This window comes from Typopeltis vanoorti, chromosome 8, assembly GCF_054136105.1.
Source record: "Typopeltis vanoorti isolate ZY-2024b chromosome 8, IOZ_Tvanoo_1.0, whole genome shotgun sequence".
NCBI lineage: Eukaryota > Metazoa > Arthropoda > Arachnida > Uropygi > Thelyphonidae > Typopeltis > Typopeltis vanoorti.
The window spans coordinates 123,375,279-123,398,313 of NC_143556.1; the positions used below are offsets into that span (position 1 = coordinate 123,375,279).

At 33.9% G+C, this 23,035-nt stretch overlaps 1 protein-coding gene across 4 annotated transcripts in view; it reads right to left on the reverse strand.

Moving 5' to 3' along the window:
* Positions 1–23,035, reverse strand: part of LOC150104326 (protein TANC2-like) — a 360,557-nt gene that overhangs the window by 90,560 nt on the left and 246,962 nt on the right. For all 4 annotated transcript variants that reach the window (XM_090396298.1, XM_090396296.1, XM_090396297.1 and 1 more), the window contains 5 exons: positions 17,453–17,617; positions 17,202–17,300; positions 7,426–7,547; positions 2,605–2,740; positions 458–710 (listed from right to left, as the gene is read on the reverse strand). In XM_090396298.1, the coding sequence (XP_090252424.1) occupies positions 458–710; positions 2,605–2,740; positions 7,426–7,547; positions 17,202–17,300; positions 17,453–17,617 (775 nt within the window). The remainder of the gene's footprint in view (positions 1–457; positions 711–2,604; positions 2,741–7,425; positions 7,548–17,201; positions 17,301–17,452; positions 17,618–23,035) is intronic.

The following is a 23,035-nucleotide window of genomic DNA, read 5'->3' on the forward strand; positions in this document are numbered from 1 at the left end:
ACAGTGCTTTGAAAATAACAGCTGGTAAAAACTGAGGCCTTTAAAGCTAGTTACTAAAAGTAAACTGTTTAGTTTACTGGTTAGTAGACATGAACTGAGAAAACTAGAAATCTAATAATAATAATAATAATTAAATAAATTAAAATATCAACATTTGATTTGGAAATCTGTTCGTTTAAATAATGTACACAGTAGATAAACATTACATCACAATAAAATGGATGTTTCTTTTCTTTAGTGCTCGCTACTTATATAAATAATCCCTAAGTTCTGAAAGCCACCGAATCTAATAGAATATCATCACACGAATGGGAAGGAGAGCTTCATAAATTTACTGTTGATAAATAAATAAAATTACGTAAATGTAAATTACCTGTCTTTCAAGTAAATGAAATAGCTATATTGAAATCAACTACTAAATGTGTACATATATGAGCATAAACAGAAGAATTTCTACCTCGAATCTCGCAGGATGATTTCTCTGTAAGCCGCTAGCTGAGGAGCTTGACAGAACTGTGCAGCGATGCTGTGGACGAATTCAGCTACAAGACAAGTAACATTGTTATCAGCTTGACAAAAGTGGTAAGCGACTACTTGGTTGCCCAGGGAGCGTGCTGCTTCATGATGGAAGTTTGCTACCGACTGATAAAGAATGGAACTGCTACTAGAAGTAGACATGTGGTCATTTCCACTATCAGTACTCTGAATATCTGAAAACAAATAAATAATCAAGTTAATCTGAACCATCCATCTTGAAGTTTAGAGGCAGAAGTAGTCTAGCTCTTACTGACACTTATCACTATATTCTCCAGAAACAAACAGCTAGTTTATGTTGAAAGAATGAAATTTGACACAGAAATCGTGTTGGATTGATCTGAATTTCAGTCGTCGAATAAACTAAACCCATGAGGCCAGTATATTATGTATGTCAACTGCGTGTATTCTCTGTCTGTTTGTATAGATTATGGAGTGGTAACCCTCTTCTGCGAAGAAAGCCTTACCCACTCCACATGAGACCAGCTAACTTACATTCACTTGGAAGCTCGTTAAAAAAATTACAGAATTCCAACGGAAATATTTCTAACTGAAAAAAAAATTGTCACAAGAAATCAGGAGTATTTAAATGATGCAGAACTAGTTCAGTGTTATTCAACTCTTGTTTCAATCACACTGTAATTTAATTAAAACTAATACTTACTACTCTTAAAGAACGTATTCGAGAAATAGCATTGTAACTTAGATCATTTTTGTTAAAAATGACGAAAAACAAACAGAGGGATAGCATCAAAAGTCTTCTTTTTTATTATTACATCTCAGGTACACAATAGCGAGGTGAAATATAAATGACATACGAAGAAAAATAAAAATAAAAATAACGGCACATAAAAAATAGAAAAGCAAGAAGAAATTCTTGAAATCACTGCTACTGATTTTCAGGTCGTCCATAAATTGAATGGAAACCTAAAATAAATAAATGATTAAAATAGAGTAAAAAAAAAAAAATGGCGTTCGCAGAATTTTTCTAAGATGGGGTAGATTTTCTTCAGAGTTCGTTGGAATCTGATTTTCCTTAGGCTGCCTGATATGCTTTCATTATCTTCTTCTGCTAATACTAATAACATACTATTCAATATACAAAGAAAAGAAATCTCTCACATTGACAGTGACCGATCTAGTCATTTTGGCATACTTAGGGTTAGTTAAAATCCTAATATATCCGACGTACGTCACTGATTCATTAGTTTGAGTGCACAAAGGTCGATTAGCATAATCTCTACGGACACAAAAACCCACGCAACTATTTCCAATAGCAACTCTCATCCAGTTGGCAGAGCCTTCCTTCTGTAGCTCAGTCGCCAGTTTCATACGAAGGATGAATGTTGTTGTTTTTTAAACCCTCAGTATCTGCTTTTTTATTTTTAATATCATAGAAGTCTGGCAAAAAATATAGGAATAATATATCATATACCGACTATTAGAGGATGCAGTAGAGTAATGGCCAGTTCACCGCATTAAACGCCTGTTTTCTTATTCAGGGGACTAAACCCATTCTAGGTTAGAACAGATGAAAAAAAAAATTTTAATCATTTTAAATTTGGTATTTGGAAATCAAGTATTTAAGGATTTCCCAACTGAATGCAAATTGCTGATCCCATGCAAGCAACATTTTTTCTTCCCACGAAATAAGCAAGTCAGTCAGAGAACACACTCAATTATACTGTCCTCATAGTCTTAGCTGTTAGCGTAATTTAAATTAAACCACATCCCCTTTCTTTAATACAAAACAGACAAACTGGAAGAAAACTTGAAATCGACACAGATATTACACGTGACTCACTGACGAAATATTTCCTCATCTTAATCTTTTGAGTTATGTATGTAGTTATGTAATTATTTTCCTTTAATTATATATATATAATTATATGTATATTTTTTAAAATTATCTTTCTTTAATTATATATATATAACTATATGTATAATTTTTAATTATCTTTCTTCAATTATATGTATAATTAGAGAATTCCTATGCACATATTGCTATTACTACTTGAATTACAACCAACCGCTGAGAGGCACTCACTATTACATGCATAACTGAAATACCTTGATATAAAGAGTCTTCCTTCTTCCTGCCAAAGCAGCTGTTATCCACAAGCTGGAGAGCTATAGCAGTCTTGCCACTTCCAGGTCCTCCAACTATCACAATTCCTTTGTTGCTTTCTGAACCACATGATAATTCCTTTTAAGAAAAGAAACAGTGAATTGTTAATATTATATCAATGATAAACCGATGTATTTGCTGAGATTGCAATAGAAAATTCTCTACAATTTTACGGTGTGAAATTATCTAAATGTGAAATACTAGCGAGCCCAGCAGATTAGTAATGTTGTTTGGGTTTTAAATACAATTAATACTTCATTTAAGGGAGCAAGTTCTGGGCAATAAAGAGACATGGGAAGTGCGTGTTAAGTGTTCGAACAACAAAACTCAATGCTAGTGAAGGTCATCGCTTGTACGGATAGGCCGTACACGAAGTACTAGATTTTTGTTTGTTTGTTTGTTTTTGTTCTGTTGTCGTTGAAATCAGGATTTTAGCGATAGCTTTTATTTTTACCTACCATTTACGTATGGTCATTAGATCTCAGTTTTAATTACCAGAAAACATATAAAACTCTCCTTTTTTTTAAAATAACGAAACCTGTGGTGAGATCATAATTAAAAGAAACACAGTGAAAATTATTTACTTGTAAATATTTCATCCTAAGTATCTAGGACATCATCAGTACAGTAGTTTAAACAATAATAGGAATAACATACAGTTAGGGCGCATGATTACAATAGAATCTCATTATTGAGCGTGCGTAACGTGTTACAGAAGTTAAAAAAAAAAAAAACTAATAATAATTAATTTACACAATTTTGTATGACAATTTCTCATACTTTAGGAATAGTAAGAACGTCGTTGCGGTTTAAATTTGGTCTGTGTAGTAGTGCTTCAGAACTTTCTTTATATAAACGTTCATGTTTATATAAAGATCTATGTAAAAGTTTAGACTTTTCCCAATGGATCTTATGGCTTGGATTTTCAATTCCGTGTTGAGAGAGGCCAGATTTCTGCGGTTTAAAAAGACGAATGTGGTCTTGATGTTCCGAGATGTGTTTCTGAACAGACCTACCTGTCTGTCCAAAGTAAGACAATTTGCATGAGCATGGAATCTCATAAACGCCAGGCAACAAAGGTGAGAGTTTGTCCTTAGGAGAAGGTAACAAGTTGTAAATTTGATTGATAGGTTTTTAAGTAGTGGCAAAATTGTATTTCTTCATAATTTTAGAAAGACGTTCGCAGATGCCTTTGACGTAAGGTATGGGAATTCTATGGACTTCTTGTCTGGTTTGATGTGTGGGAAAGTGACTGATGATTTTTTGAGTTGTTTTAGGATTATATCCATTTAGGATGGCTGTATTTTTGATTACTTCTAATTCTTGGTTTAGAGATTCTTTAGAGGAGCAGAATTTGTGTGCTGTGGAAACTAGTGATTTAATAATGCCAGATTTCTGCGATGGATGATGAGCGGAAGAATTGTGAATGTAGCGATCTGAGAATGTAGGCTTGCGAAAGACAAACGTAGCGATGGAAGTCTTCTTTTCTTTGAATGTGTAAATCCAAAAAGGAGATACCCTGTGGAGATTATTTTTCTAACGTAAAGTTGATGCGATGATGAAGAAGGTTAATTTTCTCTAGTTGTAATTCATGTTCGCAGACTGCAAATACGTCGTCGACATATCTCAACCAAAGTTTTGGTTTGGGTTCAAAAGTGACCTTTCCAGGTGAAATGGAAAGGTCACATTTACAAGCAAGAAGAAGGAACAGCAGTGGGATCTCCTTTATCACCAAGCCTAGCAAACTTGTTTCTAGAACACCTTGAGGAAAAATTATTCACTTCTGAACCCAAACCAAAACTTTGGTTAAGATATGTCGACGATGTATTTGCAGTCTTGGATCATCCCGAACATGAATTACAACTGTTTCTAGATAAAATTAACTTTCTTCATCATCGCATCAACTTTACGTTAGAAAAATAATGTTATTCCTATTATTGTTTAAACTACTGTACTGATGATGTCCTAAGATACTTAGGATGAAATATTTACAAGTAAATAATTTTCACTGTGGTTAATACGTGTGTTTCTTTTAATTATAATATAAAACTCTGCATATATTTTAAAACTAGTCTTTTAAAAACGTAATGTTAAATTAAAAAGTAAAGCTATTTTGGCAATGGAGAGGCCTCTCTATCACCAGACCAGAATAAAAGCGCTGTCAGCCTAGTTTGGACTGGAGCTGCTGCATGGCCAAAATACTTTTGCTTTTTAATTTAATATTAAATAATTTGGGGGCATGTTGAATTCAGATAACTTTCAATAATAACAGAATGTTTTAAAAAACGTAATAGGATAGAGGAATAGAATGATTTGAAATTTAATAGAATGTCTCATTTCTGTATAACTGAAATACCATTACTTATAATACTAACATTTAATTTAAATTCCTTTTTCTTATAACTGAACCACTTTCATCTGCTTCAGTATAATTTGAGAAAACAAGCATGGTGGGTAGAGGATTAGTATATCAGAAGTTTCTACGTATACGAAAGTTTTGAAAAATATTTTTATATATAAACTACGTTTAAAATCTCCATTATTCTATTGTTTTCCGCTCAGCTCTTTTATTTCTTATTTCATAACCCTTCACAATATTTTCTAACTAAAACTATATATTTTCCCATCACAACGAAAATTATCGATATGAATAAAATATTGTGATGAACATAGTTTATTGAAGCCTATTTGGCATCCCGCTTGGGTATATATCGAAGAGTTGAGCACCAATTAAATGTTTAGGAACACTTGTAATTACAAAACGCAAGTCCAAGTTGGCCAAAGAAAAAATGGCTGGTGTTTCACAAGAGATCTAAAAATGTAACACAGTGGGATTCGAACTTATGACCTGTCGATGGAAGAAACGAGACTCTATTCACTCCAATAACCAGGAGGGAGAAAAGATGGAAGATCGAACAGCTGACCAAATGGAACATTCGCTGTGGAGAGTAAAGAAATATAAATGGGAAATACATTACAAACATATGGATTAAGCATGATAACTCTTAGTAAGAAATTATTATATTTCGAATATTATGACGGATAAAAAGGTGCAGTCGACCTTCGAACATTATTTTTGTCAAGGATTAGATACCCGGTTGTACATTGATTTGCTCTCTCTCTCTCTCTCTCAAATTCTTATAACCAGTCTACCCTTCATTGAGGCTGGATTTCCTTCAGCCCAAATTCTCAAACAGAGAAGTCGTCTGCTTTGTAGAAATTAACATTCATTGGTTAAACTAGTTTTCCCTCTATAATTCTACAGTTCTAGCTGAAAGCGATGCCTAGATATTTGATGTCCAGTCTAGGATAGCAATTTTCTTAAGTTAAAATATTTGTTCAAAGCGAGAAATCGTTGCCAGTGCCCAATGAAAACGTTTTGTGTCTGAACAAAGTCTGCTTATAATCTGCATGAAGGACTTCTTTGACATACAGTCATCAAATCCGATCAAGTCAGTAATGAAAATGTATACAACTGATTTTAATTTTTTGCATTTTATACCTTAATGAACTCATACATTGAAATATATTGAATTATTTGGTTTGAAATTATGCTGCACTTATTTTTTTTTTACTTAATATACGAGGTATATATATAGAGGATATAGTTGAGATATTTAATGAGCATTTCATAAAGGCAGTGGCGTAGCTAGGGGGGTCTGGAAGGGGCGGTCCTCCGCGGGAGGCACTTTGAACTTTTGCAGTTAATTCTAAAATACAGTCTCGAGAACTCAGTTCCAACTATTGTAATACTACTGCGAATTTTCCTCACAATTGCTGTAAGTGTTGCTAGTTGTGAGAGGAGTTTTTCTAAATTAAAATTGATTAAGAATTACCTACATTACAATGAAATAGATTTCGCCAATGTCATCGACGATTCTGCTAAAAGAAAAGCAAGAATATTTAAATAATATAGAATAATCTTTAAATTTATAGAACATTTATAGAATATTTAAAGTAAAAATAAACACTGTTTATTTTTACTTCAAAAATAAACAGTGTTTTATATTTCCCTATTTTGATTTTTGATGTGTATTGAGAGGGGATGGCAAACTCAGTTACCGCCCCGGGCGGCAACAGCTCTAGCTACGCCACTGCATAAAGGTATTTAATTCTTGTGAATGTGACATCATTCAGATGAATACAATGGGAAGGAGGGAAGAGAATGTACTTATAGAGAGTGAACAGGAGGCAGTATATGAGGAACTGAGTAAACTTGAGATTACAGCATGGGTTTACTAAAGGAAGATCACGTTTTGGTAATCAGCTTACAATAACAAGGTGACCAATGGACTGGATGAAGGTAATGCCTGCTTAGTGGTATATTTAGATTTTGCAAAAGCCTTTGATAGATTGCCACATGATATGCTGCTGATTAAACTAGAAAGCATGGGGATGGATAGTAGGTTAGTACGTTGAGTAAGGAATTGTTTGGAGAAGCGATATCCCAGAAGAGGAAAGTTCCTAGTGGTGTAACCCGGAAGGTCTGTTTTGAAGCCATTGATGTTTGACTTGTATGTTAATGATATCGCGGCGGACTGAATTCTGATGTTCAGTTATTTACAGATGATACAAAGTGAGGGAGAACAATCAGAAATGATGTCGATGGTGGGGTTTGGCGAGAGGACTTGAATGAATTTCAATCAGCTTAATAATCAGAAAATTCTGTATTACACACCATGAAATACTACTGCTACTACTACTAATAATTATTACTGATCATACATTTTGCAACATATATCTAAAGAGGACTTATTTTTTACCTGCTCTATTTCTTTAAACATCCACTGTCTTCCCAGGAATAATGGATCGATTTCAGACTGTGGTACCTCAAAATACAGACTTTTCATAGATATTTGAGTGTTTCTATAGGTGTGACTGCTCTCTGAAGAAGAAAATATTAAATCTTCTTAATTATATATACATCTGAATATAATTAATACAGTATGATCAATTCAAAACGTTGCAGAGTTTAATTTCCTTATAAATTTTCTTAACCTAAAGTTATTACTCGTTTTTTCAGAGGAGGATTTTTTTATATCAATGTCTAATGCAAGATCAACTAAAATGCTGAGTCATTTCTCACCTATCCTGAATTTTAAATGAGTGCAAATTTTAAATAAAATAAAATGAAAATATTAAAAGTCAGTTTTAAATATATATATGTGCCTCCCTGATTGGCCGAGTGGACATCATCTCCACACTCGAACCAGCAAGCTGTGGATTCAAACCCTCACCGTAGATGGATGTCGGTAAAATGTTCAAGCTGATATATGATTTCTCTTTCATGGTTTGAGACAAGAAACATGCTTATTGCAGGTTTGAAGTGGCATGCAAAAGTTTCATATTTATTCTTTAGAGCAGGGTATTTATCCAAGATCCTACTATAGAGATCAAAAATGGAACTTATCACGCCACTTCAGTAGGCAGTTGTCTCACCGGCGATGAAATTAATCACAAACATCCATGTTGGTATCTGTACCCACAACCTTTTGGTTGGGGAGCGTATATGTTACAAATTCGCCAACTACATATATAAGATGGTAGGCGTTTGCTATTACTATCTCTTCAATGGCTTCATGACGGAAGCTTTGCGCTCAGTTATGGCTGAGGGTTAAAGATGGAGACTTTAGACCTCCATCTTTAGCCCATCTATTTCCAAAAGTTGGTCAGGGTTAAATCATTTTGAGGTTCAGTTTTTTTTTTCAATTATAGGAAAAATACAGATTCCCTATTTTTTACATGATGTGCTCTCACTTGGTCATTAAAATATATGCAGCTAAAACAATTTAGTTTAAGAATAATTAAAATAAAGTTAAAATAAAAAATAAATAAAAGTTGAAGTAGCGTTATATTCATCTGAATGATTAAAAATATGTGTGTGTGAGTGTGTGTTTGCGGGGATGTCACGCTTTTGGAATCATTACTTACAGTTTCATGTAATAAAAATATATCACCAATTCAATGCCATACATACACTCACAGAACTCATTGGATTTAATTATCTAAATTTGTATATTGTACCCTAGGTATCTGATGCTGGGACCATCCCTTACCTGATGTAATATACTCCTCGTACATCTGTTATATTATCTATGGACTGGTCCGTACCTTTCTTTTTTTCTTGTTACTTCCTCCGAATTCTTTTCGAGTAATTGTGAGCTAGGGGTGAATTTTTCCTATTTTACTATTTCATTACGTCTTTTGCAATGGAATCTGCTTTTTCTCCTGGGTCTTTGCTTCACCTAATAAGCTGACTTCCCAACCCACCTGGCCAATGTGGGATGTATTGGAACCAAAACCCCCGAGATATGTGGAAAGAGCCCCTGCAACCATTCCGCTTTTTTTTTTCTTGTGGTAACTTCACTCCAAAATGTTAATATGGTTGTGCCTTATAATACATTTCATGCTGCATCAGTTGGCGAGCAGAAGAATCAAAGGTGCGTTTAGGGCTTAGGCAGAAGATTCTGTTCGTGAAGTATATTACCGTCTCCAACAAAAGTAGTGATATTGTAAACGAGGAATACAGAAGGTATGGGACTAATCTGAGAGGATGGAATATACGGATACTATAGATGGGTGTTCTTGATATTGCCTGTAAAGAGATGGAGATGCATAAAATTGACATCATGGGAATTACAGAGAGCAGATGGAATGGAAAAAGTCACTTCAAAAGACAAGGTGGTAGCTGTTCAGGCAGCAGCCCTTCTTAGTTATTATCCCGTTAATGACAGGATACTTTGTAGTGAATTTAAGGCTCATCGTACTAATGTGATAATCGTGGTAGTTTATGCGCCACACACAGATAGGCCTGATGAAGAGAATCAAGGATTCTATGAAAACTTACAGGTAGGCAGTCCAAAACCAATTTGGACCCTACCAAGGAGAGATGTAATTTACATCTTAGCAGACTTTAATGCAAAACTGGGAAAAGGTATGAGAGTGAGGCATGTTTGGTCTGGGTGAACGTAACGCCCGTGGTGAAAGACTTTTCGAATATGCTCATGCTAACAGATTAATTTTATCACCAATACTGCTTCCAGAAACACCCACGATGGACCTATACATGGATATCTCGCACTGATAGGTCAAGGCACCAGATTATTACGTCCTGGCTTTCCAACGGTGGAAGACAAGCATCTCTGATGTACATACTTGTCATGGAGCAGACAATTAGCTGCTGATTGACAGAGTAAGACTCAGACTGCGAAACCTTCCAAGTCAGGCATCTAGCACTAGACTGGATGTCAGATTGATGATGATGATTTTTGATTTTAGTGGAACAAGGACAGTCATGGTCATACTGCGCCATATCATTACATGTTTATAGCATTACACAAGGTAAGACAATCACAAACATCCATACCCGCAGCGAGATTCGAACCGAAACCTGTTGGTTGGAGAGCGGGTATGTTAACTAACAACTTGCCAACCAGGCCAGCGATGTCAGAGTAATCCATAGTTGGTTCACAGAAGGAATATCAACTCGCCTTGATGATTTTTTGGAGACTAGTGAGGAGAACACACCTGAAATGCTTTGGGAAGGAGTCAGGGTTATAATAAAGGATACAGCCAAGAAGTATCTTGGCCCAATTAGAAGACCAAGAGATCCATGGATATCAGACTCAACATAGAATCTAATCGAAAGAAGGCGAGTGGGGAAACAAAGAGACACCGAGACTGAAGAATATAAGAGATTACATAGAGAAGCCAAAAGAGTCATCAGGCAGGACAAGAAAAAAATATACTAATAAATGAAAAGCCAGCGTACCAGATAAGGAGGCTTATAAAAGGATTATTTTTATAATGTAGGCTATATAGCCTACATTTTCGTTTAGGCGTGTCCCTTTTTTTCAATGTCATTGGCTTTTTACTCAAAATCTTGGGGCATTACTGATATGTTACTGATATAATTGCTGCATATAATTCACGCATTACTGATATACACAGGAGTAATGCCCTAAGATTTTGAGTAAAAAGCCAATGCCATTGTAAAAAGGGGCACTCCTAAAAGAAAGTAGGCTCTATAGCCATAAAAAGAATAGTTACTTAGAGGAGTAACATGGGAATTTTCTCAGAAATAAGACGTATTATAAAAGGATGTTCGTTTAGTTTGTGACCTAAAGCATCAGTTTAAGCCCAAATTTAATGTCATCAAAGAGAGGAATGGACCAGTACTAACAGAGAACTGGAAATCAAAACCAGATGGGAACTGTACAGCAGAGAGGATATGGAAAATTAGAGGAATAGATTTGGAACCTCCTCCACTTAGGCATGAAGTTGAAAGAGCAGTTAAACTGCTCAACAACAATGATTCCCGATGTGCAGATTGAACCTAGCAGAGTTAGGGCCACATGGGATGGAGGGATAAGTGTTTCATAGATTAAATACAAGGATATGAGAGATAGGATCATAGCATAGATCATGAATGGAAGAAGTCGGTTTTCATACGACTGCATAAGATGAGAAATATGAAGGAGTGCAAGAAATATAGAACTCTAGTTTAATATTTCATGCAAGCGAAATTTTATTAAAGATCATTCTAAATAGGACTGAGGCCAAAGTTCAAGCAGAGATGCCTGAGGAACAAGTTGGTTTTAGGAAAGGTAAGTGTACCAGCGATCGGACATTTTCCTTAGACAGATCATAGAAAACTATAAAGAATTTACACTCCCTAGGGTATTGATGTGTTTCATAGACTGCTCTAATGCTTTTTACTGCATTCAGCATGTGAAACTGTGGGAAATAATGAAAATAACGGGTTTTCCTTAATGCATAATCAGGTTGATAGCTAATGTGTACAGTTAGCAGGAAGCCAGGTAAGAATAGGTGTTGGATTAACGGATTGGCTTCAGGTTGGAAAGGGAGTTAGGCAAGGATATTTAATTTGTCCTCACTTGTTTAGGGTCTATGCTGAGGATATCATGCATGTAGCATTGGATGAGCTTAAGACAGGAATTAGGATAGGTGGTAGATTGATCAGTAATAATCTCAGGCATGCTGATGATACATTACTCCTTTGTAATGACAAGGAAGAGCCTAAGACAAATCTTTGACAAAATTAATGAGATCAGTAAGAACAGAGGATTTCAGCTCAATGCATGCTTGCAGGAAACAAAGAGTTACAGACAGGGAAGGTTATTCCTGAAAGGAAGTCCTGTGAAATAAGTGTACTTTAAATGAGAAAATATTGAGGAAGTCAGCAAGTTTGAGTGTCTGGAATCCATTATTAATATGAAGAAATTCTGTTCAGAATACATCAGGAGAAGGTTTGGAATGGTTAAAACAATGGCAGTCAGAGACTTGCCTAAAATCTGGAAGGATGGATCTATCTCCACAGGAACAAATGAATGTGAGACTTGAAACCTAAAGAAGACTGATGGGAAAAGGTTACTGCTGTTGAGATGCAATGTTACAGAAGGCTGTTGAGGTAAAGTTCCTAGAAAAAGAGGAAGAGATAGACCCTCAATGAGATGGAATGATGGTGTGTCTAAAGTGAATGATCTTCAAAGAGCTGAAGCCTCTAGAAAAGCATACAACAGAACCACCTGGTGAGGACTGGTGTGGCACATCTCCAAGCATCAGATGCTATATGAGTGACCATATGGCATCTAATGATGTCCAATGAATAGAGGGATGGATGGTATATTGTACAGTGCTATATCTTTCCCACTTGTCTTAAATTTTTTCATAAACTGAATAACTCTAATTCATTTTGTTTACGTACCCTACAAATGCTACGATTAACTTATAGTTAACAGTAGGCTAGTGCTTTTTGGGCTCTGCTATAAAAATAATAAACAACGTCTGTGTCATTTATTAAATCTAAAAAAGAAGGATAATTTTGAAAGTGTAATTACATTACATGAATATTAACAATGCACCAATATATATAAATATAATGCCTTGCGAAAAAAAAAAAGTCTGAAGTTATTTCTGTTTGTTACATTTGTACCTCCAGAAAAAAAAAGTGAGGTTAGATAGACAGTTACGTACATTTTCAGGGATATACTATGTTTACATATTTTTACATTTTCATAAAAATGTCCAAAGAGGCACTCTGATATATTTTAAATGATATAAACTCAGGTTCTGAGGAAATTACTTTCATAAAACGAATTATTTTACTTTTTTAGTTATTTAGTTGGCATTGACTTTGTGTATATTTCATAGTTGATTTAATAGTATTTTCTTTCTATTACTGAATGGAAATAATTTTTTTTTCTGAGTACATTCATAAATATGCATAATCATAATGATAATTACAATAATGTGTTATTGCAATTATCATCATTATTATGTTAAGAATAATTATATTCAGAATAAGTATTCTCTAATTAGAGTAAGCTCTGTAGATACAGTAGATTCCGCTTATTCTGATCACTTTGGGACAGTCGCTTTTCAATTATAATAACCGGCTGATAACATTAAGCAAAGGATATAAAAAAATTGCATCCTGGCTTAATTATGACAAGTTAACTTTTGCTTTATATATATACTTTTTTAAAAATGGAAAGACTTAGAAAGCAGGTTGTGCCTTTTATGTAATGAACTTTTATATGTTAAGATTTTCATCATTTGTTTCTGAAAATTGTGATTGTACTTTTCACTTACCAGTTTTCATGTAGCCATAAGCATAAATAAATAAATTTATTTCAATTTATTGTTATGAACAACTTTTTAATATGCAACAACATAAAATTTATTTAAAAAACTTATCTAGTGTTATCTGTCGTGTCATTGAACATAGTAATTCATGAATAAATTGCTCATACTTATAATGCCTTTCGAAGTTTGTCGCTCCGTTGCACACTGCGACGAAGTATTTAGAGCTTCTTGCATCTGGGCATTGAGGCCCAGATGCTACACTGTTATTGTAGCCACCACTTCAAGGTTATTATCAATATCCAGTCCTTGCGGTTAGCCTAGTGGCTTTGCGCTTCGTAACCATATGCCTGGGGAAGGAGTGTCCTGGGTTCGATTCCCGTCGCCGACGTGAGGAGCTTAAGGATTTTCCTCAGACATAGCCAAGCTAGCCTGTCTTGGGCGTAGACAGGAGGGTCCTCCCCCCCACACACCAGTTTATCTGTGGGTTTTCATCCCGCAAGCAGGCAAACCGGCCCTGAACACACACGGATCTAGAGCCATAAATATACTTAATCCCCATGAGGGGGCTCAACTCGCCCCAATAGGGACGGGGGAGAAAAGGGAGGAAACTCCATATGAATAAATCAATATTCAACCAATTTTCAAATACTTCTTTTGACATCTTCTGGGGTTTTATCAAAAATTTCTTTGCAAGATATTCAAATTCTTCGGAAGAAGGAGTTTCAGAGTTGGTCTTAAAAATCCATCTTTTTGGAAGCAGCTTTCAATAGTCTTATCTAAGACTTGCTTCCATGACATTGCTACCAAATGCAATGCATCAAGAAGCGAAATCTTTTTTGCACTTGCATCAGATTGGTCTTTTATATAATCAAAGTTCAGCTATAATTCTCGCACGAACTACCCTGCGATAATAAGCTTTATTATCGCAGGGAAGCCTTGGTCACATGGTTGAATTAATGATGTAGTGTTCAAAGGCAAGAAAAAGTTTTACTTTGATGTTCTTTAACGATAAATTGTTTCTGTGTGCAGTGCAGTTGTCTACTAAGAAGACAATTTTTCGCTTTAATTTAAGATCCCGCTTAACTAGCCAATTGTTGAAAATGTCATTAGTGATCCAAGCATTTGCACTAGAACAGTAGTCAACAGGCAAACGTTTGACACCTTTAAAACACCACGGATATTTACTTTTCTAATAACTAGGAGCTCTCGTTTTTCACCTTTCATATTAGTACAACAAAGAACTGTCACTCGCTCTTTCGAAGAATTAAATCCTTTAGTACTTTAATTTTTAAACAAATAAGTATGCTCAGGCATTGCACGAAAATAGTCCTGTTTCATCTGCATTGTAAATATCCTCGGAAGAATATTCAGCAATAATTTTTGGGCACTCGGTGCTAATCCACGCAGCTGATAAAAAATCCCACTTTTTTCTTTACCATGAATACGCTTGTACACAATATTGTCTCGCTTTTTCCAACTGTCAAACCATCCATCGGCTGTGGTGAAATTTTCTTTGTTCATTGTTTTTGCAAGTTCTGTTATTTGACGCATCAAAAGCCATTTAATCGAAGCATTCTTTTCACGAACATTACAAAACCAAATTTTTAATGCTGATTCAACTTGAGTATCCTTACCAGATCGGACTCTCTTCCGATCCATGTTCTCATTTGTAAGAGCTGAAGTTTCAATGTTTGATCTGTTTTTTTTTTTTTTTAAGATCTTACACAAGAGCGGGTGGGAAATTTTTAAATGTACAACCGCTGACTCATCTTGGGCAACTTATCACACACTCCAAAATTCTTTGCTTTTCTTGAAAAGATAAATCTTTACGTTTTTTACTTGCTTCTGCCATAATGCTAAGGGCTGTTTTAGCGAGGACTTAAAAGTAAATTTCACTCATTGAAAGAAAGCACGAAAATAAACTCGAAAAATCACAATTAGACTGTAGTTATACCTCCCCCCCCCTCTGCGTTTGCCTGGAAGATATAAGATTTACGGAAGAATAAGATTAAAGGATATTAACAAAAAAAAAAGTCTGATTTAGACAAATGTTCTATGTCAAATTTTCTCTTCATTAACTCTTATTTCTTAGAATTCTGAGATGCAAAAGTCTAAACCTTCTAGGATTTTGATAAGAATAACCGGAACTTTGATTATAATAGACGGATTGTTTTTAATTTATTTTAAATGGTGAGTTTTTGGACCGACAGATTTTGATAACAATAGCCGATTGATAATATTATCCACGATCACAATATGCGGATTCTACTGTATTTTAATTTAGGTATTCATATATATAGATCTACAACATTTTTAATACACATGGATATTTTAACTGGTTGAATTTAAATACTGTATATATATATATATATATAAGTAGATTTTTTTTTTAAAGAAACGTATTTATCTTTTATTATTTCTTTTTTGTTATTTTTTATATTTTAATGTAAAATTCACACATTGGTGTTGGTTCATAAACTTTGCTTCCTGCGTATTTCGGCGCTTAATGAATATTAGTAAATATTGCTTATTCATATGTCTCATTTCAAAGCAGTGGTTAATTGTATTTACTTCGAATACTCTCCAGGGAAGCTCCAAATCTTCCTGTTCCTTTCATCACGCGTTCGTAATCATGGACTGTTGATATCGACTTTATATACATATTAAAACTCGTTTTATATTATCACTGTCATCCGAGCTAGTTTTCTGTTACCAATAAAAGTTTCGCATATACTTCACACATGAAAAAAAGCTTAAACAAATTCATGTGGGGAGATAGTAACTCTCTTGCAGTGGTAAACAACACGCCCTCCCTAACAGCCACTAAACTGCAGAGGCAATAAAAACAAGTACTTTTATTATGCCAGTGAATAAGGTATGAGGACTCAGTGTAATATATTTCTCAACAAATAGTGCAATTAGAGACAACTGGGATAAAAACACACTAATTAATGAATCAAATGTCCCCTCATACAGAAACTATTCTGTATAGACTGAAACAAAACCATATGTTGCATGGGCAAACACACTATCTTACTTAAAACTATTGTTATTAATTAGATGTGTGTGAGTTCGTGTGTGTGTGAATATATATATATATATATATATATATATATATATATATATATATATATATATATATATATATATATATATATATATATATATAATAAATGTTATGGCAGTTTCACATATGGAATTCGGTTGAAGAGAGTTAGCATTTCAACTCAATTGTCAGCTACGCTTTTATCTTTGGGTTGCACGATCTTTTGTTAATACCGCACCAATCATATGCACGTTTTAATAACCCTGCCTTTGCTGTCTGTTTCGCGTTGGGCTTAATTATCGTAAAGGGAGAAAAATCACAAAAGAGAAAAATTTCCTGGTCCTGGGATTCGCTTATTCACGTAATATTCACTAATTTCATGTTATCAGTCTGTGGTGTACCAGTATCATTAATGGTGATATTATTTGATCTATTCTACGTTAAAAAATTTAACTCTGAGATGGATAAGCGGTTGATAAAAAATATAAAAAAAATCCCGCGAACAATCAGAAGAAGCAGAAACAGACTCAAAAAAAGCACAATATTTCATATTTTACCAGAACAGCCCGCATCGTCTTGAGAACCAAACGGTAAGAGGCAAAAAATGTAATATATGGATTTGATTTTTGCAATATTCGCTGTGTGTGTTTTGTATTGAATATAAATACAATAAATATTATAATAATATATCTCTCTATTACGATTTTTTTTCGAGGAGGAGCCGTGAAATATTTTAATTTTTGCAAAGGGGGCCCTGACATCCAGAAGTTTGGGAAGCACTGTATTAGAAAATGCATAATTTAAAGGTTATTTAAAGGTTATTGAAACTAAATTAATGCATAATTTAGTTTCAGGTGCAGATAATAGATGGCAGCACAATCTTACCGATATTTTCAGCAGTACCTATTGTGTTAAAACCAGTTCCTCGGGCAGATCGGCGTCCGAAATTTTTCTTTGAAAATGGATTGAATGCGTCATTTGTTCCTAATAAAAGAGAGTTCAGTAATACATAAAATAATATAATTTAACAAAATATCATCGAATTGTATACAATATTAGAATAATTCATAATATATGTTGAAGTGTGTGTGTGTGTGTGTGCGTGCGTGAGCTTTTATATTTTATATAACACTTACTCGATAATACTTGCCGTCGAAATGAGGTTGCAATTGGACTGGTAGAGGAACTATGACCTGTACTGGTACTGGTGCTCATCAGAGAGGTCACGCTATCTGAACTGTGATCGCGGCTTGCTGCTCTTCTACCACCAGGAGGAGGTAAAGGTTCTATATCGGAGGAACCTAAAGATTAAATCAGGTTAATATATTTGCAATGTTCATTATTAAAAGGAAATCCACATGAAGGAGGTACATTTAATTAATAAATATTGGAAATCAGTATAGCACTAACTACAGTTTCCTGGATATAAAATCATTACTTCTTCCATTAAGGTAACAATACTTAGAGAATATTGTGTTTGCGCGTTTAATAATCCTTAATAATAATAATAACATGAACTCTTCGAATAGCTTCTTTGTAATAAAATATACTTCTTAAATGGGAATTGGAAATAAAACTGAAATAATATCATCAGTGGGCAATAGGTTTTCACCTAGTGACCACTGATGTTTTGAAAACCTATAACCATGGGAAATATAAAAAGACCCATTCTTGGAAAATCAAAATGCACTTAATTGGTTATTGATGAAAACTATACTTCTATATGAAATGCCTTACTAATTTGCTTTTTTCATGTCCAGTTATTTTATTTTTATTGTGGTGAAAGAACGTGGTCTTAAATTTTTTTCTCCTATTATAGCACTTCTCAGAGTATTATACTTTCAAAGATATTATGAGATTTCGTTATAGACATAACAGTTCATAATGATAATACCTTGCGATAAGTAGGATAAAATATGAATAACTGAGGATGAAATCCAGCGAAATTTAAAAAAAAAAAAAAGATTCCGGAAATTAACAAATAAAAAAAATAATAATAAGGTTATTTATAGCTTTGTAGTAACATCTTATATCATAATGCTTGGTTAGGCTGGGCTGAACTGGACTACCATAACAAAACCCATTATAAGTTCGATTGTAGTCACCGACTAGACGATCTTCTTTTATGCATTCCTCAGGTGGTTTCCAAGTTAGTCAGTCCTTGGCATAGGCAAGCAGGCTTCTCCCACAACTCTGCGTATTTGAGAAAACTCGTATCTCAGAAATCAGAATAGAAACTGCGTATCTGTATAACTCATACTGTTTCAGAGAACAATAGGAGGGTTGTTTAAATTCACGAGATAGGAATTTTCTGATATAGTCTCTCTAATGGCTTGAAAATTAACATGTAGTCGTGAGCTCAGTTACTAGTGACTTAATGCTGGTGAACCGATGCGCCTCTTCCGCAATTTCCAAGAGTTAGTTATTTAGGGCTAAGAGAATTCTACGTTCTCACTCATTCATTCTCTCTCTCGCTGGGGAATAAAAATACTCAAGAAGATTTATTTATCATTACTTATTTTAAAATAAAAACAACATACATAAAACGCTTTTTTTTTGTTTGATCTTAGACTCGAATATCATTCAGGATATATTCCAACCATTATTTATTCAAACAGTACAATTCTTCCCAGTGTGGTAAGAAAGAAAGTTCGTTAAAGAATTTGCATATATCCATCTTAGAATGGTAATAATAATAAAGTTGAAAATAAAATAAAATACAATTACCAAAACTGACTCTTCATGTAGAAAAAAGTAATTATGATGACATGTCAGAGAGAAATTACCGAATGACTTGAAAGAACGGGATAACGCTAACCAATCGTTGCTACTCTATTGATCTTTCTGATAAATGATAATCCAAATGAAAAGAGATGAGCAAAGTTGGAAAGTTAATTTTCATATAAAAATTATATTAGTTACAACTAACTAAAAAAAATCGAATCATCTATACCAAAACGTTATATTATATACAAGTTGATTATATAACGAAACTTATACATAACCAACTTGCCTGTGGCAACTGGTAACTCCTAGTCTTACTCTCCGTCTCGGGCACGTCCATTCAGTTCTACTGCAACATCATCTAAAGACAAAACTGATCTCCCGAAATCACAAATTCTGAATTCCCTAGATTTTCAAGCGCTCATGATATAATTCGGACTCAAAACAAAACTTGGACCAAAAGTTAATCCTCTGTTAAACCTTCCTCCACGCACACAATCTTCTATTGTGTGCGTGGAGGAAGGTTTCAAATCCCCTCTGCAATCCATTTTTCGGCTCGCTGCAAAATAAGAAATTTAAGAATTAAAAATGCCTCCCTTATTTTTGTGACAATTTCGTGAAGTATTCGCATTTCATGGGAATACTTCATCACGTTCTCTGGAAGGTCACTATGTAATCAACGGTTAGCATTAAGGATTCTGCCTTTTCTTGATCTAGAGACGACAATTAGTTGTGCCTTCATCACGTACTTTTAAATATGATATAGAAAGTTTTGGTGAAACTAAAGCGATTGTTCATTGATCGATCTGATCAGACGTTATGTTGGTATCTTCCCTTTTATGATGAAATCTTAAAACTTCATTAATGTGATCATTTTTCTGACATTTGCTTAATTAGGCTTGTTTAACCTCTGAATGCTCACATATCATAATCGACTTTTTTTTTTCTTTAATCTTCAACTCAAGATTGCTATTTTGCTGCCCATTTATATACTAATAACATTATTTCGTGGCCTGTGAATCCTATTCATAATTTTATTGATGACAGTGATCTCCATCGTTATACTATTATTTCATTTAACAACAAACACCCTTGCAGTGAAAAAAATCAACGTGGATTAAAAAAAAATGCTCTCAATGGATTACGTACTATTCCATTCCATATCAATTTTTTTTCTATTTTTCTGTTATTCCATTTCTATTCCATTTCAGTGGAGGGAAGCTAACCGACCGTACTAAATTTCAATATAAAGAAAAAACTAAGTGTTGTCTTTTCTTCTCAATCGCCTCTCCTCCCCAACACAAAAACTCCTCAAAAGTCCGTTCTACTCCTCCTCTTCATCATAATTTTCTGGTAAGACTATATAATCAAGTTCGAATTGTGACTATCTTCCTATCAACACTTTTTTTTTCCAAATAAGTGAACTCCTTAGTATCGTCAGATCTTACATTTCGACCTTCTAAAGCACTGTCCACATCAATCAAATATAGCAACTTTCTAATATCTTAATCAGATTCTGCTATTGATGTTATTTGTTTTCACTCCTCAGAACTCTTATATCCATGGTCGGTTTCTTATCCTCGATCAACTGATTTGTTTCTAACTTTAAAATCCATAAGTTAAAATCAGTTTAAACACCGTCTTACAAGTATAGATCCTTACATGTAGATCTATGGATATCAGCAAAGATATCTCTAGTTTATTAATGGTAATCTTAGTATAAACCGATCTATTTTAATGAGTTTTTTCCTGCTTTCACTGCATGCGTTAACTGATAGTGAAATTTTGGAGATACCTTCAGAAGTACTTTCTTCTTATCTTGTTGGCAACTTAATAAGCAAAGTTAACTTTCTACCATCTTCTCAGTTTCGAAAAAAGTTTCTTATTCATCACAAGTCAAAATAGCGAGGATTCCTTCGTTTTCTAAATGTTTCATTTGAGAAAGATTTTCCAATTTCACTTAAAAACTTTTTCACGTTGTTTGTCTCATTTTGGTAAAAAAAAAAAAAAAAAAAAAGACACAAATACCACAAGCCTGCACGGCACTAGCAATCCTGTATTACATTATATCTTCTTCTCATCAAGGAAACGCATCTGCCTGTGCTTCACTGGTCTTTCCATCCTTCAACTGATTTCTTGTTATTCTTTCCCACTTTGTATAAAATTTATTATAAAATGACTCTTTATATAATGAGATATTATGAAGTAAATGCGATTTATAGAATAAACTTATTTCACCATTAGCCTTTTAACAAGCGTGTGTGTGTGTGTGTGTTTGAATCAATTTTCCAAAAGCAAGGAGCAAAAATTTCTAGACTATCTTCATAAATAAAAGGATAAAAGAATCCTGCCTTACACAACATGTAGACATATAATAGATATGCTGTGTACGATCTTTTATGATAGTAACGTTATTGATAGCTCTATAATAATGGAACTTAAGAAAAGAAATGCCTTGAAAGGTTCAACGATTTCTAAGTGAAAACCACCGAACGATAATTCCTAATTGAGGAAACATTTTAAGCAATCGGCAAAAAATGCAATTTAAATCTGAAAGAAGGGGAAAAAAAGATAAATCCAAATCTATCGTAATCAATAAAAAAAAAAGAGAAAAAAATCTGATGGAACAAAAATGTAACAGCAGTGGCAGATGCTTGCGCTATTCCTGTTGAAAAGCTTCTGCAATCGATCCAAAGTACGGAAGTTTGACGAAAGAGACAAGAAGGCAGTTTATTTAAAAAGAGGTTGGGTGACAATACGATGTGGAAGTACAAAGACTGTTATGACATGCGACTATTACTTGGGTTTGCGCCACACTCTGTTGCTGACAAATGTTTAAAGGTTGACAAAAATATTTTTAATATAAGAGACTGATACACTGTTACAAAATATAAACTGCTGCATAAAGTCCTTTTTCGTGGTGATTTTTATTATGCTTTATGAAAAGCAATCCCACACGATAAGTTTTTGGGATTGACTTAACATTTTTAGCATTCTGGGTTAGTTAAGGTTTATTCTGGCACTAAGCCATAGGGACAAAATGCTGCAACTGTACAATTAGTATTCCAATGACCATTGTAGTGATATCACACTGAGTAATGAAATCATATACTATCTAAGCTGGACACGGGAAACTATATGAAAAATAATGATTTGAGTTTCGATTCTAGTGTGAGGATTTCAGAAATAGCGATTTGGTTTTCGATTTCATTTATATCATGTTTTTGTTTTCCAGTTCAGTTTTAAATCGATTTCAGCTTATACGCTTCGGCTTCGATTCCAGCTTTCAGATTTCTATATTGTTTTAATTTGTATATGATTTGATATTTACTATGAATTTTAAAAAACGCAGTGCTACTAAATATCTTTATCACAATCCACTCATACACCTAAGAAAGATATTATACCTTTACGTTTTCTATCTTTTATTATATCTTTTTCACCTTTACTTATTTTATCAACAGCTCAAAATTGAATTTGTTGCATTAGTGTACTAGTGGTCCGAATCAAAACACGAATATGGCATTATTGTGGTCGTACTCACATTGTCTGTTTAGGCGATTAGTTCTGATTTTGGCATTTAGACAGTTTAAGATTAACAATTAATATTAAGGGAAGTAGAGGCGGCCAAAATGTATTGTTTTTTAAAAAAAAAAGTGGGATCCCCATGAGAATATAGTGACTTACTCATTTTCATGGGGATTAGTGACTAATCTTACCTGGGGAGGGAATAATATAGTTTTACCCATGTTGTAACGTTATTTCTCCACTTCAGTTTAAGCTGATATTTTTATTTCTCATTTTACTTTTTCAATTCCAGTTTTTAATTTTTTTTCCGATTCCAGTCCAACTTTCAGATATTTCAAATACTTTTAGGTATTTCAAAAATTATCAATGCATGCTTTTTGTTTCGTTTCAAGTCCAATAAAATATCGATTTTATTAGTTTATCGATTCGAATTCTATTTGTTTACCTATTCCTGATCTAAACACATT